Source organism: Mustela putorius, unplaced genomic scaffold (assembly GCF_011764305.1).
Source record: "Mustela putorius furo isolate JIRA1106 unplaced genomic scaffold, ASM1176430v1.1 tig00003909_pilon_pilon_pilon, whole genome shotgun sequence".
Lineage (NCBI taxonomy): Eukaryota > Metazoa > Chordata > Mammalia > Carnivora > Mustelidae > Mustela > Mustela putorius.
The window spans coordinates 11,248,751-11,276,015 of NW_025422057.1; the positions used below are offsets into that span (position 1 = coordinate 11,248,751).

General features: G+C 40.2%; 1 protein-coding gene across 1 annotated transcript in view; it reads right to left on the bottom strand.

The window, feature by feature from the left end:
* The window catches only part of INPP5F (inositol polyphosphate-5-phosphatase F), a 78,986-nt gene that overhangs the window by 45,677 nt on the left and 6,044 nt on the right, over positions 1–27,265 (bottom strand). The window contains exon 2 of the mRNA XM_045068770.1: positions 11,711–11,791. Coding sequence (XP_044924705.1) covers positions 11,711–11,791 — 81 coding nt within the window. The remainder of the gene's footprint in view (positions 1–11,710; positions 11,792–27,265) is intronic.

Consider the following 27,265-nt stretch of genomic DNA (forward strand, 5'->3'; position numbering starts at 1 on the left):
CAAAACAATAGTCCTGGAAAAGATTGAACTGCTCACTCTAGACAAGAACTGACTCACTTAAAAGGGGACAAACCATTGTGGAATAAAGATTCTCATCAAAAAATTTTTTTCATCCAATTTCAGAAAAAACTGTTTTCAGAGAGACACTCATGACCTCACGTGTAGGAAGTATTCCATCTACATGTTTCTCAACATGTAGAGATCCTACATGTCATCCTTCTGACATGAAGAAAAGATCAGCATTTGATCCAACGATAAGTGTCCAGCAATCCTTTTTATTTTTATTTATTTTAATTTTATGGGGAACATATGAATACATTCTATTTGCTTAAAAATGTGAATGCTAATGGATAAAACTAAAGTTCCATTTGACCATTATTCTCCATTCCATGGATATTCTTTAGATCAAATCCAAACTCCCAACTTTGTGAGAGCAATTAGTTACCATTTTTGGCACTAGTCCTTTGAATCCTACTTGAAAGCTTAAAGAGGACTTAAGAAAAAAAAAATTCCACTTTATTTTTCCTATGAAACATTCAGATGTACATTGATTTACCAAAAACTTTTCTTTGAGGATGAGCCACTGATGGGTATTCGGGGCTGCTGTTTATGCTTTTTCTTTTTAATGCAACACAGTTTTATCTAGTATTTCCAGAGTATTCAGCTCAGCTTCCTTTTGCACGTAGAGCTGATGTGCTTACTGACTATTTAATTAAATTATGTGATTACAATAATGAGTTAAACAGATACAAACATGTTTGGGATCAAACACAAGCCACCATGCACCAGCCAAGACGGGGGCTTCCTACGGGCTCCCCCACCAGCCAGCAGCTTTCAGCCTTCAGAGCAGCCAAGGCACCCACGAACAGACTTTGCAGAGAGGCAAACTAATTCCTTTAAATCTGCCAACTTATTTACACTTTCCATGGATCTCCATCCCTTCTCACATCTCTATGCTCCCATGGAGTGTCATTTATTTTTTGCCTGAAGAACTCTCTTTAGTACTTCTTTTTAGTGCAGATACTATTGGTAACAAGTTCTCTCGGTTTTAGTTTGTCTCAAAATGTCTTTATTTTCCTTAGATTTTAAAGGTACAGAATGCCAGACAGGCACTTTGACAATATTGTTCCACTATCTTTTGGCTTCCATTGTTTCTCTCAAGTTTCACTGATGCTTCTGAACTTAATGTGCACTTTTCCTTTGCCTGTTTTCAGGGTGTTTTCTTTGTCTTCAGTTTTCGTCAGTTTCATTATGAGGCACCAAAGTGTGTGTGTTTTTTTTAATACTTTCCCCCTTGTGGTTCAAAGTACTTCTTAAAGCTGCGACTTGTATTCATAATTGGTTTTGGAAAATTCTTGGCTATTATCTCTTCAAATATTGCTTGTCTTTTGCTGTCAGAAACAGACTAATTTCTCTTGATCTCAGTTTTTTGAATGTATTAAGTCTCTTTAAATGATCCATTATATATTAACACACTATACATTATAAAAGAAGCTAATAATTGAGAAATCTTAATGGTTTATCTCAGGATAAATTATGTTCCAATTCAAGAGATCCTGTTTTGTTGCCTTTTTTTTTTTTTTTAACACAAATCTTTGGTAGGAATTTAAATTCAGTTTGATGTATGCATAAAAGCCACTTCACTGGGGTGCCCAGGTGGCTCAGATGGTCAAAACTCTGCTTTCAGGTCGGGTCATGATCCCAGGGTCTTGGCACTGAGCCCCACATCCAGCTCCCCACTCAGCAGGGAGTCTGCTTCTCCCTCTCCCTCTGGGACACTGCTCCCAGGTGCTCTCTTGGGCTCTTTCATACTCTCTCTCAAACCAATAAAAATTTTAAAAAAAAGTTTAAAACCTACTTCATTGATACACATTGCATAAGCTATTAATTGGCCAATTACTACTTTTATATGAATATGAGCATGAATCTGTAGGGTAGGTTTTATGCAAATTCATACCTGAATTTAAATTTCTAAAGATATGAATTCATGGTATATCTAATATAATGTTTTGTTTTTATATTTAAAGTCATTTCTGGGGCACCTGGCTGGCTCAGGCAGTAGAACACACAACTCTTGATCTCAAGCTTATGAGTTCAAGCCCCACATTGGGGATAAAGTTCAGTAAATAAATAAGTAAATAAACAAATAAAGCCATTTCTGTTTTAAGCTATATTAGCAGAAATGCTTTTGCCCCTCCTAATAGAAATAGAGCACTATACATCCCTGAATATTTTCAGGAAGCCTCGTGCATCAAGTAAGTGGAGTTACAAATAATACTAACACTACCCCAGCACCATTTTTTTTTAATCAGGTACCTGGTAGCTAAAAGCACGTCATACTGGGCTTCTAATTCTCTTACCAACCAAAAAGCCAATCATTAATTTGTTAATCCTTCAGACATAGCAGTTATTCAGTATTTCTTGACTGGTTGCTCTGTTGCCTACTAAAGGTTCCCAAAGTCTGGGTTTACAGAACATTTTGACAATAACTCACAAGGAGAGTATCCAGGGCAGGAGGCTTGTTATAGACAAATGGTGGAATCAGAAGCATATTCAGGTCAGCTTACAATGCTTATGATGAATTTAAATCTCTAATAATGACTGGCCATAAGATGAAATAATCTCTTATACCCTTTTTTGTCTGCAATAATCTTAGAGAACTAGAAAAGTCAAAGTATCCTTGGGCAAAATGAATTTGTATATAAAAACATTTTCCATATAACTACAGCTTATCCTCCTTAAAGTGCTACGTTTTCTTACATTTTTTGAAAAACCTCAATGTGTTACATGTTTTCCTACCTACTAAGTATAATTACAGATAAGTTTATAAAGTATAATTGGTTTTTTTTTTTTAGATTTATTTATTTGAGAGAGAGAGAATAGGGGTGGGAGAGGAAGAGAGAGAATCTCAAGCAGAGAGATCGGTGCTGTGCACAGAGATTGATGCAGAGCTCAACCTCATGACCATAAGATCACGACCTGAGCCAGAATAAACAGTTGGATGTTCAACTGACTGCACCACCCAGGTGCCCCATATTGGTCTACCGTCTACCATCATGAAGATAAATTACTGTTGGAGAGATGACACAAGCATGCTTCAAGGTTGGAAGTCACCTACAAGAGGGGTCCCTAAGCCCACAGGCTGTAACCAACTTGAGAACCAAGTCAATTCAACCAGTAAACTGTATTTTCTGCTCTGGATGGCTGACAATGGCCCACATCTAAGTAAATGAGAACTTACTAGGTTTATCAAGATTTCTTTTCTTCAACAATTAGACCTGATAATAATTTGATTGCAACCTCTTCAGAAAGATAAAAAGTTCAAAAAGAATACGAGAGGAAATATAAAAAGCACCTTTGTAGGTGGTCCATACATACAGTCACTCTTACTGTAACAATCCTCTTCTTTTTCCAAAGCTAAAAACTTTTAATATCACCACCACAGAAATCACTGAGGAGAACTGGAGTTTAAGAACAGATGGGTCTGGGGATGCCTGGATTGCTCAGTGGGTTAAGCAGCTGCCTTCGGCTCGGGTCATGATCCCAGTGTTCTGGGATCGAATCCCACATCGGGCTCCTTGCTAGGCGGGGAGCCTGCTTCTCCCTTTGCCTCTGCCTGCTGCTCTGCCTGTGATCATGCTCGCTCTCTCTCTCTCTAACAAATAAATAATTAAAATATTAAAAGAAAAAAAGAACTGAAATGGTAGTAGAATAACCTAAGAGGCACGCTGGCCCATCTCTAGAGAATCTCTCTGCCTGAAAATACGCGTATCTGCCAATGACAGACGGGCTCAGCAACAAGAAGCTTCCTTGTGTGCCAGCCCTTAGGAAAGCCCAGAGCTATGGGTCACAATCATGTGGCAAGTTCAAGGGTTGCTCCCGCCAGGAAGGTAGAACCATCTGCACCAAGGAGAATGGAATTCAGATTAGGGACAAGGGAGGCAATGGAAAATTCTGAAGTGTACAATAATGGAAGAGGCTGAAGGGAGCCAAGAGAGGTGGTAGGGGCCACTCAGCACCTATGTACCCGGGGAGAGAGTAAAAGGAGGCAGAAGGAAGCAGAAAAGAGCGAGGAAAGATGCCACTTAGCTGTCTAATTCCCAGACCCAAAGCCACTCATAAAACAGGTGCCCTAAACTACAAGTAAAGAGTCTTTTAAGCATTGGCCAGGAACCTAGTCACCAATGAAACTTTTACCTCCAAAATAAATAATTCTGAGATCCTCGTGAATAACAAAATGAATATAAAATGACTGGATTTGAATTACATTTTAAATCATTCCTATTTTGGCAGAAACAGTGTCAGAAGTAATACTGCCTTTGAATACTTCCCTCAAAGCAACTTTAATACGTGAAAAAAATCACCAGAAATTACCGAAAGAGAGAAGTGTTTAACTTTTTAATTAAGACAAAATCAGAAGTAATGACAACAGAATACATCAAAAGCTACTTTCTGATTTAAATGTTTTTAATGGCTTCATTGAGATATAATTTATAGGTGATAAAATTTACCCATTGTAAGTATACAACTCAAGGATTTTAAAAGATTTTTTATTTGTCAAAGAGAGAGAGAGCACACAAGCAGGGGGAACAACAGGCAGAGCAAACAGTGGGAGAGAGAGAGAAGCGGACTTCCTGCTGAGCAGGGAGCCTGATGTGGGACTCAATTCCAGGACCTAATATCATGACCTGACTTGAAGGCAGATGCTTAACCGGCTGAGCCACCCAGGCATCCCACAACTCAGCGATTTTAATACATGTATGGAGTTGTACAACCATTATTCCAATCCTTACGTGTTTGTAATAGTGAGTTGTAGGTAGACAATAAAACAACCTACTTCTCTCACAATGCAACCGTGAGCAATTATACTAGTATTTAAACATAAGAAGCCCTGCCAGGTTCTCTCCCTTTCCCTCCAATATCCTCAAAAACTGGGGTTTTCTAATGGCTTTTCAGGAAAGTATTGAAGCAAGGCTAGTAACCACTCATTCATCACTGAAGTATAAAAAATATTTTATGTCATTATCCCAGCAAAGTCTTCCCAGCAGACTAAAATCACACTTTGTAAACCATATGCATAATACATTCTACCATTTTAATGACTGAGACATCTTCACGACTTCAAGAGTGGAAAAACAGCAGATGGCAAGCACTATTTTAACAAATGAGAGCTACTTGGGTGAACGGTGTCTCTGAGTCTACAACACTTAGAGTAGTAACTCAGTCACCAAACCAAGAGCCTCTATTGCCAAATTAATCAAGATTTCTGACAGTTTTCAAACTACTTCTGAAAATATCACGGAATATATACTTTCGGTTTTTATGTTCTGATACTTCTTACCCTAATTGAGCTTATCTTCTTCTCAACCTTCAGAATAGATTTGAAAGAGTTTTTGTGACCCATTTAAAGTCTGCAGCCTAATGCAACCTTTTCATGGATATCTGAGTGAAGATAACAGCAATCTCCCCAACATCCCAGAGAAAACATCAATCATGTAGGCCTTTGCAGGGCTGCTGACTCTGCCAAGAATCGTCTCTCCTCTCACTCTCTGCCCTTACCTTGGCCTTGTCCAGATTATCTCACTCATTTTTCAGGCCTGGACTCAGACATCATATCCTCAGGGATGCTGTCCATCCAGGACCCCCACTGCACCAGTCAGGGCCCTCTATCCCGTACTTACAGCATCTCACACTCTTCTTCAGAAGCCTAAGCCTAATGATCGCACAGTGTGATCAGGTAAGTGAGGTCGACCTCTTGAATCCAATCCTACACTCCTGGAAGCTTCAAGTTTTATTCACCCCACAGTCCCCTATTCACCCCACAGTCCCCATCACTGAGTGCAGACCCTGACATGCAGTAGGCATTCCATAATTATTTGTTAAAGTCATAAGTATTTGCTGAATATTTATGAATAGCCCTGCTGTAGGCCAGCAGAGAGGGACACAGCCCCTGGCTCCCTGCAGCTTATCCTTAGGGGACGGGATAGGCTGCGACTAAGAGAAGAAAGGAAAACGAAAAATTAATGAGTAATTACAGTTGTGATGAGAATCTAACTATTATTCTTAAGTCCTCCTGGACCCGACAATGGATAAAATATGTTGATATTTCATGAAGCTTTTCTTTCATCTATTTAGCACATGACACGTTCCTTCTATTTTCTGTTCTTCATATTGATAAACCCCACTGATCAAACCAAAGTCAGACATTCAAATTGTGAAGAGACACTACATTACGCCCGAGCTTAAAGTCCACCTGCCCGCCAGAGAGGCCTTCCACATCCAAGGAAGGCTAATGGTTCTAAAAAGGTATTTCCTAGACACCAGGGTTAACAGAACAATTTTCTGGCAGAGCCTGCTAAAAGGAAGGGCACTTATCAGCCATGGATGCAACTAAATAATACTTTAAAATTCTTCCGCCACACATTTTTTAAAAAGGGGTACATAGATTATGGAATATAACTTACCCTGATGCTAATATTTAACCACTAAAAACATGTCTTTTTATAATCCCCACCATGTAGTCTTTTAATGACATGTTAATATCATTAGTTTCAGCAATATTAACATTACTGGAAAAAACAATCTAAGTTCAAAATTTATTCAAAATTATATAGCCGGGACTTAAGTGGTTCTCTGGTAGAATATCTGACACCTCTAAGTGACCTTTAAAACTAAGGAGGGGATATTTATAGCCAACATCTTTTGAATGCTTCCTAGTACCAGAAACCATGCTAAGCACTTAAAGGAGTTTAATTAAATCTCACAATGATCATATCAAGGAGGTGTTAGCTTTGTCTTAGAGTGGGTGACTGGCCGTTCAGGTGAAGTAACCCGACCCAAGGTTACTATGTGATCTTCGAGTTTAGTCCAACTCTGGGGTTGGTGCCTCATCAGTGATATCTGGTGAATGGCCTATCTCACCGTGAAATAAAGGGAAAGAATTCTCTTTGGTACACTTTTGTAATAAGCATTCTAATAGACATTAAGTTTCTGTTACGGGCTGAACTGTCTTGCCAAAGTTCATATGCTGGAGTCCTAACCTTCAGTACCTCATAATGTGACTCTATTTTAGAGGCAGGGTCTTTAAAGAGGTAATTAAGTTAAAATGAGGTTATGGGGGGGTTCTCATTCAATGCAAGTGGTGTCCTTAGAAGAGGAAATCTGGACACAGATGCACTCAGAGAAAGGGCAGTGTGAACACAGTCAGGATGATGTAAAGACACAGGGAGAAGACAGCCATCTACAAGCCAAGGAGAAAGAAAGAAGAAACCTCTTGCCAACACCTTGATCTTGGACTTCTAGCCTCCAGACTGTGAGAAAATAAATTTCTGTTAAGTCCCCTAGTCTACGGGCCTTCACTATGGCAGCCCTCACAAACTAATCCGGTACCTAAGTCATGCCTGCTTACATTCCACAGAGCTCAGAGTTCAGTGACAATCAGGAACGGTGGCATGGCTCACCCACGCCGCTGTTAGACTGTCAATGACAGCTGTTCAAATAAACTTATGTTCCCATCTCACTAGGCAAGAACAAAAATTCGTGCATTGAAATATGGAGAATAAGTAGGAGGGAAACAGGAGTGAGAAAGAGTTTAAGTACAGACACGTTATTTCCCCAACCTTTACCCCCAGAAGATAAGATGTTCCCAGGGGAGAATGCACTTGAAGTGACAGTGTTAGTTCTAGTCCATCCTGGGAGCGTATCTCCCACCAGCCAGGCCGAAGGTGTGACCAGAGCAGGAGTTTTAGTGGGGCTCAGGGAGGGAAGGGATGGGGATGAGGCATCCCAGGGCAGAGATGCAGGGAGCCAAGGGAGAAGGGGGAAGATGGATGCAGAAGGGCGGGGAGCTGGGGGCTGCGTGGAGGCGGAGTGACACACCGGGGTGTGGCTGCAGTTGTCTCTGGTGGGTGGTGGGTGAGGGAAGGAAGAGCAGCAGGGGGCCCAGAAAAGATGTTCCTTTGTTTCCTCCCCACTCCCTCTCTTAAGAGCCAAGCCTTAAAAGTGATGTGACAGGAGGAAAAAAAAAGTACAGCAATTACTTCTTCCTGCCTTTCTTATATTTTCTTTCTTCACCTCTCCCTTTTCCAAAACGTCCTGCAGACAGGAACCCCCACTGCTTATCACTTGCTCAGAGTCCAAACAAAGGCAAGCAGTGCCAGGAGGGAAAGCACGTGTAAACCAAGACTGACAGCAGGAGATGCCCATATTTACCACCTAAAATGACCAGACTTTTACTGTATCATAAATTCATCAATCAACAACTTATATTTGTTTGCTGTTTGTATGAAATGTTTGGGTTCTCTGCCAAGTCCAAGGCCTCCTTCTCTGACTGAAGAAGTAGACTTCTGGAGCGTGGTTGAACTTTGTGAGCAGGGAATGCCCTTGGCCCAGACAGGGCCGCTAAGAATCTCTGTCCCGAGGAGTCTGAACTAGACTCACTGCTCAGTCCTTGACGGCTAGGCAGGCTCCTGTTAGGGGCTTGAGGGTTGAGGGTACCATGCAAAAGCAGAAATTTTGTCTTATAATATACAGAAACAGAAAGCCAAGAGTAGAAAAATAAAGGAAATATATAGGAGAAGTGATGCTTAGAGACTACCCGCCCAAAAATGTAATCTCAGACACCATAAGGCATCCACTTCTTGGTTTTGGTCCTTTGGGTTCCTAATAAAACTCTGTTTTGTGTATGCAGATACACATAATTGCAACCAAAAGAGCCTTGATAAAACGGTGGTAATTTATTAAGTACCTTCCGGTATATTATCTCATTTAGACTCCTAATACTGCAGGGGAAAAAAGAGAGCAGTTATTTTTACTCTAGTTTTACAGCTTTCAAAGTAGAGGCTCACAGGCATCGTGGCCCCAGTGAATCAGCTTTTGGGAAGCCCACTCTGATGTTCACTCTTAGGTTGGCTACGTGACTTCCTTTGGCCAGTGGAGTATTAGCAAGCTCAGTGACACAAGTCGAGGCTTGATAAAACTCTGCACACTGGGACTGGTCTTCTTCTTTCCAGCCCCCATCTTGGAAAAATGTCCAGGCATCCAGTATAAAAAGAGGACCCAAGGGGAGGCCTTGTGAGATGAGTTACATGGACAGAGACGTGCCAGACAAAGTCCCAGCTGACCTCACACAACAGAAGATAAAGGGCAAAAGAGCCTCTAGGCCAATCCACAGAATCGTATAATATTACATGTTGTTGTTTTAAAGAATTCCTGGGGTCTTAGCAATAGACAAATGAAACCCATGTTAAGTAACCCCCTCTATATCTCAAAGCTAATAAATAAAGTTTGGATTCACATCTCCTGACTGATTTCAGTGATTTATTCATTGTTCCAGGATGTGATTGAAACTGAAGAAAAATAACTCAAAAGTTTCATGAGCTTCATTTAAACAATAGAAAATGAGTTTTAGCTCAGAACACTCAGCTATGAAATTATCCTGTCAGCATATAAATGAATTAAAAATATATTTATGTAAATGTGGACAGGTAGGAGAGTGTTACTAAAATACTTAGCACGGTTATACAATGTCTAAATGCTTTTCTCCTCATACAAGAAGAATTACAAAACTACCAAAGACAATACAACAATGTTTATAGCAGTTTTATTTCCAGTAGCAAAAAATAAACCATCAAAAAATTACCCGCTGACAGGAGAAAGGACAAATGACGATATATTCATACGAGGGTGAAAATAAAGAACTCGAGCTTCATACATCAACATGGATAAATCTCAAAAATATCAAGTTGAATGGAGGGGGACAGGGAAAACAAGGGGGACAGGAAACAAACAACAGCTCAATATCATTTACGGAAAGTCCCTCAAATACAAACCTCGGCATCATATTACTTAGGAAAACATATGTAATTAAAGCACTAATGAAAATCAAGGGAATAAACACAAAACTAGTAAGTGCTCTTGAAGGGAAGAAAGCAGGACACACTTGGAGGAAGGCACAGTGAGGGATCTAAAGACATTAGTTACGTTGCATTTCTTAGTTTGGGTGGCAGGTATGTGTGTGTTTTACAACAACCTGTACTGTACATCTGTGGTAAATAGCTTTTTGTATCTATGAAATACTTCATAATAAAAGCAAACCTTAAAAAATAACCAAAGAATCTAGCAAAGAAAAATTAGTCTCTGGCAATACATGCTTTATAACACACAGAAATCAACCTAGTTCCCAAATACACAACAATTTTATTTTAAAAGATGTTATTTTTAGGGACCTGGGTGACTCAGTAGGTTAAGTGTCTGCCTTTGGCTCAGATCGTGATCTCAGGGTCCTGGGATCGAGCCCCATGTAGGGCTCCTGCTCAGCGAGGAATTTGCTCGAGATTCTTTCTGTCCTCCTCTCTCTCTGCTCCTCCCCCTCCACTCGTGCCTACTCTTTCTCTCTCTCAAATAAATAAATAAAATCTTAATAAAAAAAAAAAAAGATTGGGACGCCTGGGTGGCTCAGTTGTTAAGCAGCTGCCTTCGGCTCAGGTCATGATCCCAGCGTCCTGGGATCCAGTCCCACATCAGGCTCCTTGCTCGGCAGGGAGCCTGCTTCTCCCTCTGCCTCTGCCTGCCATTCTGTCTGCCTGTGCTCGCTCTCGCTCCCTTTCTCTCTCTGACAAATAAATAAAATCTTAAAAAAAAAAAAAAAAGATTTTATTTTTAAGTAATCTCTACATCCAACCTCAGGCTTGAACCCATAACCCTGAGATCAAGAGTCACATGCTCTACCCACTGAGCCAGTCTGGCGCCCCACAACAATTTTATTTTAGAAGAGTAAGAAAGGGAATACTATAGAGGTAGCTAGACTCTCAATTACACGATGATGGTAAAGTCATCTATAGTTCATAACTCATTAAAACTGATGCCAAAGGAAAAACAGATATTTAAATACAGTGTTAAAATATTTCAGTTAGGGGGCGCCTGCCTTCGGCCCAGGATCCTGGGATGGAGCCCTGCATCAGGCTCTCTGCTCAGCATGGAGCCTGCTTCCTCCTCTCTCTCTCTGCCTGCCTCTCTGCCTACTTGTGATCTCTACCTGTCAAATAAATAAATAAAATCTTTAAAAAAAAAAAAATATTTCAGTTGGTACTTTTCAGGACTTTTTGGAACCTACCTATATAATCTCTCTTTTCTCATCATCAAAATTCCCTCTGAACCTCAGACACAAGTGTCTGTCTTCTAAGCAAGGGCCTGATGAACAACCTAGACCCTTCACCATTTTGCCTGCCCTGATGAGGGTACTTGGAAAGGGCTGCACTGCATGCCAGGAGAACCACACACTTCCCTAGCCAGAGTTGACTGTATCCAGAACGGAGAGCTGACTCAAAGTTGGACAGTCGTGGTCTGCCATCTGCCTACTTCACCAGCCTTCTTCCTACCACCTTCTCCTTTGAAATCAGTGCAGTTGGTGTATCTGTCAGAGCACGTACCACAATTACCAAATTATTATATATTTATTTCAGTGATTACTTACTGATGTCTATCTTCCTAAACAAGGGTGAGGTCAGTTTTTTCTCACTGCTGTGTTCTACCAACTAGCATAATTCCTGACACACAGCAGGTATTTGATACTTATAACTACTTTGGGCAGACCTAAAATTAGGGCAAAAGAATCAAAGCCATAACAAAATCCACATTTATCTTCAAAGAAGAAAATGTCATAGGATGTGCCATTAAATTTAACAGATTGAAGAACTTTATGGAAACATACCTGAATGAAGTTGAATTTTCCCAATAACACCTTCTACCAATCCCAAACAAATGGGATTCCAGGCAAGGAGTAGATCAGTAGCTAAAAGAAAATAAGAAGCAATCATGAGAAAATATTCATCAGAAAACATATTAAAACAGTATCTCCGGCAGTCTATTTTAAATGATCAACATTGCCAAAGGGTAGTTATGAATATCCAGAACTGAATACATTACTATAAAGCAATTTGTGTAAAAGTATTAAATCCAAGGCCTGAATGAGGTTCTGCTCTGAGGACAATTACGGGGAGAGAAATGACAAGCCGACACGCTTCTCGGAGAGGAGGCAGTACTCGGGCGCCCTGCAGTGGAGGAAAGAGGCTGCTACACTGCAAGAGGGCGAATCAGGGGAGTCCTCCGCAGCCCCGTAGCCCAGAGTCAGTCCCAGATTCAAAGACAAGATTTGAGAAACAGCCAGAGAGAAGGCCACTTACTGGATAACACCCTGGAAAACGCCCTTTCCCAGAGAAACTTACACACACACACACACACACACACACACACACACACACCAAAAAAAAAAAAAAAAAAAAAATCCAGAAAGCCAGTGCTTTTTTACGTGATTTCTGTGGCAAAACCATTAAGACCCCACTGCCATTTCCTGAGAGCCTACTCTGTGCCAGGCATCCCAATGAGGGTTCCTCAGAACAGAACAGAATGCTCTGGGTGACTTTCCGCAATTCTCCCAAAGACGGCATGTAACTGATACCATTCTAATCAACCAGGCAAGAGGCTCATTCATTACACTCAGTGGATGTAGGAGGACATCAGGGCTTAATTCTCTTGTAAAACCCAGGTTGCAAAAGGCTGTTATACACATGGAGATAAATGTAACACTAGTAGTAGCTCCATAGCTGGAAAAAACTAGCAAGGACGAAAACAGTATTTCCCTTAGTAGAAAATTAACATTACATTTTAATTATTACTATTTAAATTTTATTTTAGGGAAATTTATAATCAATCTGTAACTCATGGGGTAATTACAGACTTAATAATCCATAGTCTCCAAATTCATTTGAGTTTTGACTACTGTATCTTGAATGTCTTTGTTGTTAATGATACATTCAGTGGGAGGCAAATAAAGTTGACTTCTCTTTGGGCAGAACTGCAATTCAAAGCCAGGCCTACATGACTCATGGCCTGTGCTCTTAACCATTCGGCTACAGAACCCATACGTGGAACCAACCAATAAGACAATATTTACCTCTTAAATAATATGCATTCATATTATAAAAGTCATACTGTATAACATTGGAAAAATATTTTATCACTCCCATCCTCCAGCCAGAAAACTTACTTTGCTACGGTTCAGGTCATATGCCTGTGTGCTACTGCATCACAAGACCGCAAATATAGCAATGTGTGCTCATTTTTTTCTTGTAACATTTCTTGAGTATTGTCTTATGTCTTTAAAATACTCTTCAAAATTTTAACTTCATGACTACGTAATTTTCCACTAAAGGAAGCACTTCCTTACTCTTGGGCATTTAAGCAATTTCCAGTTTTCCCCCATTATTAAAAAATACACAGGGCGCCTGGGTGGCTCAGTAAGTTAAAGCCTCTGCCTACGGCTCAGGTTGTGATCCCAGGGTCCTGGAATCGGGTCCGCACAGACTTGCTGCTTAGGAGGGGACCTGCCTCTCCCCTCTCTCATTTCTCTCTCTGCCTACTTGTGATCTCTGTCTGTCAAATAAATAAAATCTTTAAAAAAAAAAACTGTGATGGGGTGTCTGGGTGGTATAGTCAGTTAAGTGGCCAACGCTCAGTTTTGGCTGGGGTAATGACTTCGGGATCACGAGATCCAGCCCCGTGTAGAGCTCTGCCCTCAGCGTGGAGTCTGCTTAAGAATCTCTCTCTCAAAGGGGAGTCCGTTTATGCTGTTAGTGGGAATGCAAACTGGTATAGCCACTCTGGAAAACAGTATGGAGGTTCCTCAAAAAGTTAAAAATAAAACAACCCTATGACCCAGCAACTGTACTTCTAGGTATTTATCCAAAAGATAGAAAAATAGTGATTCAAAGGGGGCGCCTGTACCTCAATGTTTATAACAGCAATGTCCACCACAGCCAAACTATGGAAAGAGCCCTGATGTCCACTGACAGATGAATGGATAAAGATGATGTGGGAGATATATATATATATATATATATATATATATATATATATATATGAATATATATATAGGACTATTACTTAGCCAATAAAAAGAATGAAATCTTAACCATTTGCAACCATGCAGATGGAACTAGATGTCATCATGTTAAGCAAAATAAGTCAGAAAAAGGCACCGTATTTCACTCATATGTGGAATTCAAGAAACAAAACATGAACATAGGGGAAAGGAAGCAAAAATAAGATAAAAACAGAGGGAAATAAACCATAAAAAACTCTTAACTACAGGAAACAAATTGAAGGTTGCTGGAGGGGAGGAGGTTGGGGGAAGGTGTAACTGGCTGACGGGCATTAAAGAGGGCATTTGATTTAAAGAGCACTGGGTGTTATATGCAACTGATGAATCACTAAATTCCACCCCGAAACTATTAATATACTATATGTCAACTAAATTGAACTTAAATTAAAAAATTTTTTTTTAAAAAACACTCTCTTTCTGCCCCTCCCCACACATACTTGCTCCCACTAAGATAAATACATCTTCAGGGAACCCTCTTACACTGTTGTTGGGAATGCAAGCTGATGCAGCCACTCTGGAAAACAGTACTGAGCTTCCTCAAAAAGTTGAAAACAGAGCTACCCTATGACCCAGTAATTGCACTACTGGATATTTACCCTAAAGATACACATGTAGTGATCCAAAGGGTACCTGCACCTGAATGTTTATAGCAGCAATGTCCACAATAGCCAAACTTTGGAGAGAACCTAGATGTCCAACAACACATGAATGGATAAAGAAGATGTGATATCATATATATATATATATATATATATATATATAGTGAAATACTATGCAGCCATCAAAAGAAATCTTGCCATTTGCAACGACGTGGATGGAACTAGAGGGTATTCTGCTGAGCGAAGTAAGTCAATCATCATATAGGAAAGACAATCATCATATTACCTCTCTGATATGAGGAATTTGAGAGGCAGGGCGGTAGGGAGAGAAAAAATGAAACAAGATGGGACTGGGGAGGGAGACAAACCATAAGAGACTCTGAATCCCAGGAAAGAAACTGAGGGTTGCTGTGGTGTGGGAGGGGAGGGATAGGGTGGCTGGATTATGAATACTGGGGAGGGTATGTGCTATGGGGAGTGCTGTGAATTGTTAAGACTGATGATTCACAGACCTGTATCACTGGGGCAAATAATACATTATATGTTAATAAAAAAAAATAAATAAATCTTTTTTAAAATACTAATAAATAATGGACATCCTGCAAATATTTTATTGCCTCTGTAATTAAGAGCTCTCGGACAGATTCCTGGGAATGAAATTAGTAGGTGAAAACATAAGAAAATTTAAAGCTTTCAGACATTACCAAATTGATTTCCACAGGGTTATACTAACTTAGACTTCTGCCAGAAACATAGGAAAATGCTTGTTTTAAAGTACTCTTGCCACCATTTAGATTTCTTTATAAATTGTTCTCCTTTGTTGGTATCCATTGCCTAAAATAATGTTTATTTTCTTTTCATTGCAGGTAAAATTTAACAATTACACAATTGGCTATTTATGTTTCTTCTTCTAGGATTTTCTCACTCATATCTTCTATCGCATCCTGTATGTTCTTTATTGATTTGAACCCCTTTCTATTAAAGATGTCGACTCTGACGTGTCTGCCCCTATTTTCAATTTTTAATTCCTGTACCACTCCTTTTTCCATTACCTTTACACTTAAAAAGTTATTCTTGGGGCACCTGCCTGGCTCAGTGGGTTAAGCCTCTGCCTTCAGCTCAGGTCATATCTCAGGGTCCTGGGATCAAGCCCTGCATCAGGCTCCCTGCTCAGGGAGCCTGCTTCCCCCTCTCTCTCTGCCTGCCTATCTGTTGACTTGTGATCGCTCTCTGTCAAATAAATAAATAAAATCTTTAAAAAAAAATTCTCTCTCAAAAAAAAGTTCTTTACCCAGTATTAAGTATTTATTAATTTTACTTCCTTGTTAAAAGTCTAGCTACTCTACTGGAATTCATGTTGGTGTATAGACTAAAATACCCTGATTTCTCTTCAAACAACGTGCCAGAATCTCCTTCTCAGGCAAGCCAAGTCTCAACATCTACCAACACAGATACCCCTCTAAGGAAATCGCTCCAACTACCCATAACCCTGTACCCTGAGCTCAGAAGAACAGACTACAGTTGGAGGACTCTACCCTTTGGGTACCAAATGAGCCCAGAAACATGGAAGAGGAAGACAACGTCAGAGGTAAAGCATCCAAGAACAGTTACACATAATTGGAACTTTAGGCAGAAGAAAAGCAGCAAGAAAAATAGTGCAGAGGAAAGTGCAAAGTCTGTTCTCAACTTTGTCCCTTCAGTGGTGAAACACTTAGCAAGTACCTGCCAGGAAGCAGGCGCTGTACCGGGCTAAGAAGATATAAAAATAAAGGAGCAAGCTGCCTGGAACAGAAGACCAGTGACTGCGGTGGAGATGTGGATTGATAAGATCGGAAAAAGTAAACTGAGGCCAATTACGAAGATGTGAATAAAAAACTAATGAGCATGTGCTTCCTGGAGGCCAGCACAGGCCGATAATGGCATAAATAAAACAAGACTGCAGCCGTAGACTGGCTGACAGTATTGACAGGAGGGAGAGCCTCAGAGGAGGGAAAGGAACAGCAGGCCTGAAACGACCTGGAGCTACATAGCCCAGGGGAGTGGGGTGGGAAGTGAGGAATGCGTAGGAAATTAACATGAACCACCAAAGAGGCAGCCAGGGAAGGACAGGAAGGGAATAAGTAGAATAAAAAATGCCACTGAAATATCTCTTCTCTCCAGAGTGGGAGAAGGAACAGAAGGGACAGAGTATACAGCAGCTGAAAGAGAATGTGGGTGAGAGCCTCCTAAATCAGTATTCTTTCCCATCTTTGGCAATTGGGGTCAGGGGAATACATCAGCCATTCAAAAAATTAAAAACTTTAAAAATAAAAGCTAGGGGTGCCTGGGTGGCTCAGTGGGTTAAAGCCTCTGCCTTCAGCTCAGGTCATGATCCCAGGGTCCTGGGATCGAGCCCCGCATCCAGCTCTCCGCTTAGCAGGGAGCCTGCCTGCTTCCTCCCTTCTCTCTCTCTGCCTACCTCTCTGCCTACTTGTGATCTATCAAACAAATAAATAAAATCTTTTAAAAAAAATTTTAAAAAGTAAAAAATAAATAAAAACTAGAAAGAAACTATCAAGACGACCAAGTCCTGTCCTCTAATGACTAAAAAGAATAGTCACAGATAATCTTTGAGGTCCAGAGATAGCCAGTTGAACCCATTAAGACTGAGTTCCTGGGGTGCCTGCGTGGCTCAGTCAGTTAAGCTTCTACCGTGGGCCAGGTCATGATTCCAGGGTCCTGGGATCCCGGCCCACGTCAGGCTCTCTGCTGAGCAGGGAGCCTGGTTATCCCTCTCCCTGCTTGTACTCTCTCTCTCTGTCAAATAAATAAATAAAATCTTAAAAAAAAAAAAAAAAAAAAAAAGGAAAAAAGACTGTGTTCCTAATAGGATGATCAAGGAGAAATATGAAGCAGAAGAGATATTCAAGGAAGAAAACAGAAGATGATGAAGTCAAAAGTACAGGTGTAAAAGCTGCCATCAGAAAGAAATGACACTACCTTTTTCCAGGTCGGGAAGGTGAAAGGCTAAATATAGCAATGGAAAAGCAGCAAAGGAAAAGATCAGATGGCCTTGACTCAGTAAAAACGGGAGTCGAAGTCCTCTTTCCTTTGCGGGGAGGTAGGACTGAGGGGGACAGAGAGGGGCACCAGAGGCTTGGAATGGTGAGGGAAATCCAGAAAGTCAATTTTAAAAAGGTCTATTTGTGCTTGGAAACTTGGTGTTTTCAAGGAAAAAAGGGTCAATCCATTAGCAGGTCATGAAATCTATTTTGTATAACAAGATCAGCATTAACATCAATGAAACAGAATAGAACAGAAAACTGGAAAACTGCACCAGGTAAAAAGAAACGTTCCATGAAATTTTCTTGCTTCCAGGTCCATATTTCACCAGGACATGATTTAAAAAGTACTCCTTATTAAGGATCTCAAACATCTGAACATGCTATTTAAATTTGGGGCTCATTATTTCAACTTTGTTGATTATTTTGAACAACACTTGTATGTATACTTGCTAATATTTTCGACTACTTAACTTTAAAGTTTTTGAGAGAGGGCTTATTTTTCTTTTTTACTCTCACACCTTGTATATATTTTCCCATTTCTCCTTCTTAATTTTTGCTAGAGGTTTTGAGACTGCATTGTTAGGCACATACACATTCAGGATTAATATACCTTTCTGGAGAACTGCTGTTTCCTAGGATGTAATAACTGCTTTTAAATAGTGCTCTGTGTCCCGAATTCAAGTTTGTCTAACATTAATACCGTGAAACAAATACAGTAGGCATTAGAAAAGGACAAATGAGAACATTGCTAATCCAAATGTATCGCTTCTACTCCCCAGAGCCTTAGGCACAAAGTCCAAATTCCTTGGAAAAGTCTGCATGGGCTGGTCCTGTCCACTCTCCTACTGCGTTCCCCCACCCCCAGCATCCTGGCCTTCTTACAACCATCCAGAAGTGTGAACACGCGGAGTCTGGAATGCTGCTCCCCACCCACTTCTGCCTGCTTTTCATTCCAGACTCAGAACAAGAGTCACCGGTGTGCCCTGATCTATTCCCCACTCCTCCCACCCAGTAGAATTCATCAGGCAGTCTTTTGTGGCCCTCTTGAACCTTGCCCGTATTTCCATCATGGCACCTTATTCTGGTTTCTAATTACTGGCATCTAGTTATTGACTTCCCTAGCTCCCTGACTGAACAGAAAGTTCATCAAGACCTAGTCTCATTGAGCTTTATATGTCCCTAGTACATGGTACACAGCAGGTTCCAAGATGCTGAATGGACAAATGAAGGTACAGCATGGAAATGGAGAGAGAAGTTGAGGTCAAGTAATTAACACTATGTGATTCGGTCACTTGGTCTATTTCAGATAAAGACATCAGGGCTGGCTGTGCCCAGTGTGACAAAGACTTGTCAAAATCAGAACACCATTTCCCACTTAGTGCAGGATTCTTTTTAATGTACCTCTATCACCATAAGTTTCCCTACAAAACGCACTGGAGTGTAACACCCTCGTTTCACAACTGTACAGGGCTTTCAGCTCAACAACATCATTTCAGTTGCACAAGCCAGAACCTGGGAGACTTCCAAAATGCTTTTCTTCCTCCCCAAGTCCTATTGATCTTCTCAATATCTGATGAATGTCTCACTTCTCTCCAACCCCACTGCCACTACCCTTGTCCAGGCCAAGACCTCCCCCATTCAGATCGTTCAAAACGCTCTGGTCAGCCCTACATCTGGCAGGCTGCTCAACACCTAACAGGCATGCAAATATTTACTGAATGCACGGAGAACTGCAGACAGTTTGGTCCTGTGGTGTGGAGAGCGAGCTGTAAGCAGGAGGCTGCAGAACTACACAGGGACCACTTGGGGGGACAACAGAGAGTAAACGCAGGAGCTGTTCCATCCAGATGAGGCAGATTTGCATAGGAGACAGAATGTGAGGACCAAGAGACGAGACAGTCAGGGGATGTGGGCACAATGAGGGTGCCGCCTGCTCTCTGTGGCCCAGGTGAAGACTGTCAGCTCCACGGTAGTCCCGGAACTCCTCTCGGCAACAGCTCCTCTGCTGTAAGTGGAAATACCGTCTAACTTGCAGAGTTGTAATAAGCATCAAATGAGAGAATTATGCAAGTGCCCAACACAACGTCTGGCACATAAACACTCAATAACCTTTAGCTCAAGTTGGAAAATCTGTATGTGTTTAGAATTTCAGGTTTCTACCACTCAAATATCTCCAAGATTTTTATTTCAAGGGTCTTACATATGGATTTTGTTAAAGAGAACAGAAGAAAAAAAAAAAAAGAACTTCAATATGTTCTTACTTATTAAATCTTACGGCAGGATCATAAATCCTGAAAGCCCTTTCAGAGTAATAGATGTTTTTTGAAACTATCTCAACGCCTAGATATGCCCCAGAATCCTGTTCCCTTAAATCATGAAACACAGACCTATAGCTCTGATGCACCTCCCAACTAGGCATCTGGTCTCGGTCCCAGTAACCCATCTGGGTCCAAATGGCAAAACTGAGCACGAGAGCCAGCTTTCTCCCTTCCTGTGATCCTCCACACACAGGAGAGAGGGAGACTCTAGAAGAGGTAAAATCTAAAGGTGGTAAAAATATACTTAGAGAAAAGACACGAATATTATACATGTAAAAATAAGTACTGGGTCCTAAATCATGAGAAACCACAGAAAAATATAAATAGAATGTATAACTTTTAGTCAGCAACAGAGAGACACCTGATGAAAATTTAAGTTCTCCAATGGAAGACAAAGAAAGTTGTAGGAAAAAGAAAAAACAACAACAGAAACCTCCCACATATATACAATAAATGGAAAACATAAATAAAAGGTAGAAATAACTCCTAATATATTAATGATTATAATAAATGTACAGTTTCAATTAACCACTTAAAGGAGAGACTTAAGTGTCAACTTTTCAGTTTATTTAATTCTATGCCTGTTTTACTTGCCACTGGTAGCAGATACTCACTTAATAGTTATTGAACCAAATGAATGAATAATTAAGTAAAAGTAAACATGAAAGATTGAAATGGAAAATGGATTTTCTCCTACCAACTGCTTATCTTCAATGACATTTAATAAGACTAACATCTCATTTTTACTGTTTTTAAAGGAAGCCCCAAAAGATCAGTCTTTTCCAATATGGTGCTTTTAATACTAAAAGCATTTATCTTTCAATAAATACAATAAATAGTGCAGTTGTAATTTCTCACAATGGAAGACTTACCTGAAAATTCTAGGACACTTTAAATTATCTTAAAAGGGTTAGCAGGGGCACATAGCTTCCCTGGCCCATGTAAAGACAAGACAAGACAAGACAACAGAGGAAGTCCTCAACAGGCAATGGAACTGGCAGGCCTAGGAAGTGGTGTTGTCTAAACTGCTGGGACTCTGCTGCCTGGTACAGCACCTCGCACACAGTTTGCCTCAAAATGTATATACCTTTTTAACCTGTTACTCTTCACCAAGGAAATAAGAAGTGGCCTTAGCAGAGTCTGTGGGTACACAGGACACACGCAGCTATTAGTCTGAGCATATGTGGCAACGACACTAAGTAACAGACACCTTGTCACCAATGTTAATGTCTACTCTGGAAGCAGAAGGCAGTGGCATTGCAGACAGCGTGACCAGTGGACATCCTTCCACAGAGAGCAGCCGTGTAATGGATCTGCTCCAACCAACATACTGCTTCCTCACCTTTCCTTCAAAAAGTACAGTCCCATGTGTCATGCGAATTTGAAAGAGAAACATTTGAAATTTGCAAATAGGTTTTAAAATTTAGGAATTTCAAATTTCTCTGGTAGAGTTGCTTACAAATTACTAAAGTACAGCACTTTAGAAATAATGTCAAATTTAAATTAGTGAAATAATTAAAGTAACATATACCCAAAGACATTTGGGTATTTGGTCATAGCTCAATTGTTTGACCCATTAGGGCAACATTTCCACGCTTATTTCAGACCCATTGGGCAGTATATGGCTTCTATTTTCATATGCCCTCCTCTTCCTGGTACACAGAAAACAAGTGATTAAATACGGTGTGCCTGCAGAGCCCATGAGTCATCCATTCCAAGAGCCCAGAGTGACTGGCACTCCCTCAGCCCAAGATAAGCCTGGGTCTCACACATCTACAGAAGTTTATAGGTAGTTTCACTTGTATCTTTAAGAAAAAAAAAAGGTGCTAGAGTATGCATAAATAATCAGACCAAGTTTCATTTCCTGCTAAAGACAAAGGATATTATTGCTCTGAAAAGACAATCACCAACACCAAATTCAAACAGATGACGACAAGGGTTCTAACATGAGGAACTGAAAGTTCCCAATCTTAGCTCATGCTTCAGTTCTCAAAATTTAATGAAGAAAGGAAAACATGTTAGGGAATAATTTGACTCAAGTGCTATCTTATCATTGCAAAGTTTGATATATATTTTTTTGAACTCTCTAACGGTTATTATTTTCCAGCATTCAGCAAGCTAAAGAGCTACCCAGTTTAGAAGTTCCAGCAGCTGGTGATTTCGTGGGGTGAACTCCAACTCAATGGCTGCTGATGATCCTGGCTTCTCAGGATCATCATCTGGGAGCTTTAGAAAATTCGGATGCCTGGGCCCCAACCCTTCAGAGAGTCTGAGCCAGCTGGTTAGGGTGGGACCCTGGCACAGGTATTTTGTTAATCTCCCCCAGGTGATTCTAATGTACCAGCAGATTGAGAATTACTGGTCTAAGGGATTGTGGGTTATTGGGTGGAACCTGCATTAGTAATTTTATCCTATCAGTTTGATTCTAGATGATGCCTGCTCCCGGAAACACTCCCATGAAATAAAGTACTAGGAACTCCATAAAGATCACATAACATAGTTAGTTGGCTTAAAAGCTGATCTAATCTAGTATAAAGAAATATTTCAAAAAAATAACCTTAAGAATATTTAAAAGATGAGACACTACTTAGGAAAGGGATCTTAAGAATTTCTAGACTTTTCTATTAAGATGGGGATCTAATTATGGTACAGTAACAGAGCCACAAAGTTTTGACTATGATCATAAAGGATATCAGAAATGGCTTTTTAAACTCTACAATAATCAATCTAAAAATTGTTATGATTCTCTGACATTGCAAAGTCCCAACTGTCACATCTCATGAAAAGGCCAATGCAACTCAAAAAAGAACAGAGGACAATAAAATAAAAAAGACTTTTGTGAAAGGTCAGACAATGTAATCAGGTTCTGGGAGGACCTGCTGAAAATGGAAACGTACAAAATTATGGAAGGTATGGACTTCACAGGGCATTCCGAATATTGCATAGGAGACACATGTTAAAAGACATGGCTTGAGAATAAATGAAGGCAAGTACAGCTTAAATTACGACTTTCCAAACTCATTACCTTAAGAAGCTGACAATATAGTCAGTTCAAATAAGGATTAGATAAAATCCTCAAATAATAAACTCTTAATGCATTACCCAAGGGATGGGATATACCCCACACCTTCTGTGTTCCCCCAAACTGTTGTTTGATGTATCTTTCAGATATAGGATCCTGAAAGCTAAATCAAAGCTAACAATTGGTATTTTCTTTCCTCATTTTAGAGCTTTCAACCAAGATGCATAAAATTAACACTTCAATAATTAAATAGATGCAACCTTTCTCCCAGCTGGTGTTCAAATGATTTCCTAGCCTTTCCCAAAACTCTATTCAAAACTCTTACTCTCTTCCATTGAGGATGGCTTGTATTGTTTATTCTGCCACCATACGTCCCCAAAGAAAAGCTTGGCCTTCAAATCCATATCAGGTCTAGAATTGGCCCTTTTAATAGGCCTCAAATGAAGATGCTTCTAGGTCAAACACAGTGCCCTGTGAGTGGGAGGTAAGGGGGAGAGCCTGTAAGATTTCACTCTGGCCATTAGGCACTACTCATTCTCATAAACCCTTTTTTTCTTTCTTTGAGTACCCAATTAGGATGAAGTCATTATGCATACAAAGAGTATTGTCTGCCAAGAAAAAAAAAGTCCTTAAAAGTCTACCAGTATATACAGCTATTTTTCCAGGGCTTTCCACTATTACAGACAGAAGCAACCCTATTATTTAGAGCTGGAAGAAACTTCACAGAATTAAAAAAAAAAAAAAAAAAAAAAAAAAGAGCACCTTTCTTCCCATTTTCTTTATTAGGAAGAAAAACAGATTTTCACTACCTTGAAAAAAAGACAACACTTAATCCTCAAATTTTAATACTCAACACAAGCCTCCCAACAGAACTGGGCCTTAAGCTCTGTCACAGCATCTGTCACTCTAGAACCCTGTGTAGGTCTCTCCCCGACTGGACCACGACCTCAGCTACAAGGTACAGTGTTCTAGCCACCTTTTTCTTTGGCACAATGCCCAGCAGACAGGTCCTGATAAGTGTTTAAAGAATAAATAAATGACTTCACAGAATTTGAGACTGTGTAGAATTTGGAAGGAGAAAGAAACAGAACACAAAATTACAGGGGGGAAACGAGGTGGCTTCTTTGTGAAAAGGGAGTTCAGGTGGTCCCCCGCCCCTTGATGGTCTGACTTTTTGACTTTACAATGGTGCAGAAGCAATATTCATGCAGTAGAAACTATATTTTGAATTTTAAATTTTTTTTTCCCCCTGGGATACTGTTATGCCAATATCATATGCTCACAATGCAGGGCAGCCCCGGCTACCTGTAGCTCCCAGTCAGCCATGCAATCCCAAGGGTAAACAGCCCACACACTGAACACCCATTCTATAGCCATACAACCATTCTGTTTTCACTTTCAGTGCAGTATTCAATAAATTACAGGCGACGGTCAACACCTGACTATAAAATAGGCTTTGCATTAGATGATTTTGCCCAACTGTAGGCTAACTAAAGTGTTCTGAGCACATTCAAGGCAGGCTAGGCTAAGCTACGTGTGGGAGGTTAGGGGTATTCAATGCCCTTTTGACTTACGATATTTTCAACTTACAATGGGCTATCAGGATGCAACTCCATCATAAGTCAAGGGAGATGTACAGTGGAAAGAGCTAAAGGGGAACAAATGAAAGAGCTGCTAGAAATGAATCCTGGAGTCAGGAAACACAGCAGCCCAGGAGGAAGAGTAGCAAACTATGACTCTGCTCAACAACTTCTGTACCCTGAGGGTGCGGGAGGTCTATGTGCCTGAAGTAGAGAGAAGAATGTATACACCTGGCATAAAAACAATGCATAAGGGGCGCCTGGGTGGCTCAGTGGGTTAAGCCGCTGCCTTCGGCTCAGGTCATGATCTCAGAGTCCTGGGATCGAGTCCCGCATCGGGCGCTCTGCTCAGCGGAGAGCCTGCTTCCCTCTCTTTCTCTCTCTGGCTGCCTCTCCGCCTACTTGTGATTTCTCTCTGTCAAATTAATAAATAAAATCTTTAAAAAAAAAAAAAAACAATGCATAATGATATTCAGGAGCATTAGTGATAGTATACTGCAAACTACTAAAACTAAAAGCATTAAGGCAGGGTTTTAAATTTCCCAATTATTTCAGATCTTCTGGCTTTTTCAAATTGTATATATTGACCACTGCACAAACTGTGAAATTTGAAGTTCAATGTAAGTGAAAAGTTGTTTCAAAAAAAAAAAAAAAGATTCATAAAGAAAATGTACTTTTAAATATCCCACTATCAAGTTATAGAAATTCATGATTCTGAAATAAAATGAATCAACTTAAAAGAAAAAACAAGGAACACAGACCTAAAATCAACCTGTATTTCATTCAACCAGCCTTACCAAAGAAAGCAGGCAGGAGTGGATGCTTTTTTTGTGAATGAGAGCAGTTTCTGTAAGGGTCTCACAGCAACGGGAAAATGAGTCATCCTAACAGAGCATGGGATTTAATTAAGATCCTACCAGTATGTGTTGTGATAGTACTATAATGCTAAATGTTCGGTGTTTATCATCAATTCTAAAATACTACTTAATATTATCAACAGCTACTGATAATTTTTAACATGTATTACTTCTCTATTTTGTTAAATATACTCCAAATGTTCTTCTCAGCTCAATATGGTCAGTTAATACATAATGATTATAACTTAGACTAGCTAACAAGTAATTATTTGTTTGAAGGCTCTAGAACATTGCTGTTACTTCTCGGGGCTTGTGTTTGCAAGACTAAATTTTTAAAACACTTGAACAGAAATAGACCAGTTTACAGCTTTTTCATACAAAAATAGTAATATAGCTTACAAAGATCTAACACGTTTAAATCCCCACGAAACCACACCAAACCACCCAACCAACAGCAAAACTAGTCTGATCTTCCAATAGTCTAGTATCTATCTGCAAATATGTCACCTAATTTTGTTATAAATTCAGCAACAAGTGAATTTTTTGTTTTGTTTTGCATAAGAGCCAGTTCAAGAAAAATAAAAATGTCTTTGTATCCCATTTTATTCAAAACAAGAAGAGATTTATTGAATCCCAGACTTAAAAGTTAGATTTCCCCCCTTTATGAGTAAAATGACAACAAGAATAGGTTTTGGTTTTTTGGGTTGTTTGTTTGTTTGTTTTGATTGGCAAGAGAGGCAGTGTTCTGGTCTTCTACTCTTATACTCTCGATTTAATCCTCCCAATAGAACCTTTGCTGCTGAAGATATGCAAGGTCGACCAGGGACTAGAATCATTTCAATTCATTCAATATGATTTATACAGAAGACCTGCTATGGGCCAGGTGCTAGGGAAATGGGGGTACATCCATCCTGCCTTTTCTTTACTGGGGCTGAGGTAGGCAGTTAGGACAAGGGGAGTCATACTTCTGGGCATCCGGGAGCTGCATGAATGCATCCAAATTTCTGAAACACCAAGCTGTCAGGACTCCCTGGTTTCTGGCACCTAAATGCTCTAGCCTACAAGGCCTCGACACTGCCTCTTCTCTGACTCCAGCCTTTGGCAAGTCCTGGCATCTGCTGGCTCAGGCCTGAGAACATAAGCATCTAGGAACCAGTGATTCTACAAAGGTTCTAGTCCGCTTTAAAGGTGGTTTTCCTGGAGACCTCTCTCTTCCACTCCCTCTCTGCTTTATGTGCTCTGCAAGGATGCCTGTGAAATTGGATCTGGGACTCTTGACGGACTGCGAAAGGCTTCAGGTTGCTCATCACTGGCTGAACTAGTTCCCAGTCAGTACATATCAAGGTTTCTGCTCCAAGATCTACCCTGTATCTATTCCCTTCCCAAACTGCAGATGATCTGAAAACTTAAAACTGACCATAACTTGGAAAAAGCACTTGGCAATCTATTCTATAATAATATTCTCCGCAACTACATAAACTAATTTAGCAACAAGAAGTCAGGGCAGGGGTAGGGCCCAAGAACCAACCCGTAGTCCCATTATCGTCCGTTCATTCCATATAGATCCTTTCTCAATATGCATGCTTTGACATTTGAGGCTTTTTTATTTTCTCCATACACTGCCCTATAATGATTATGATAGCTAAAGATATATTTCAGGTATTACCCATAAAAATATAAATCCTGTAACTGTAGTCAAGAAAGTAGAAAGGTTTGTAAAACACTTTTGTCATTATTGAGGAAAATTTGGCTTTGGAGTCATATACTGGGTTAGAAGCTTCATCCTCTTACTCTGTGAATCTGGACACGTTACCTGTTTGTGCCTCAGCTTCCTCACTTAGAAAATCAGGATAACAAAACTTTCTTCCTGATGTTTATTGTGGGGAAGAAATGATATAGAACCTAT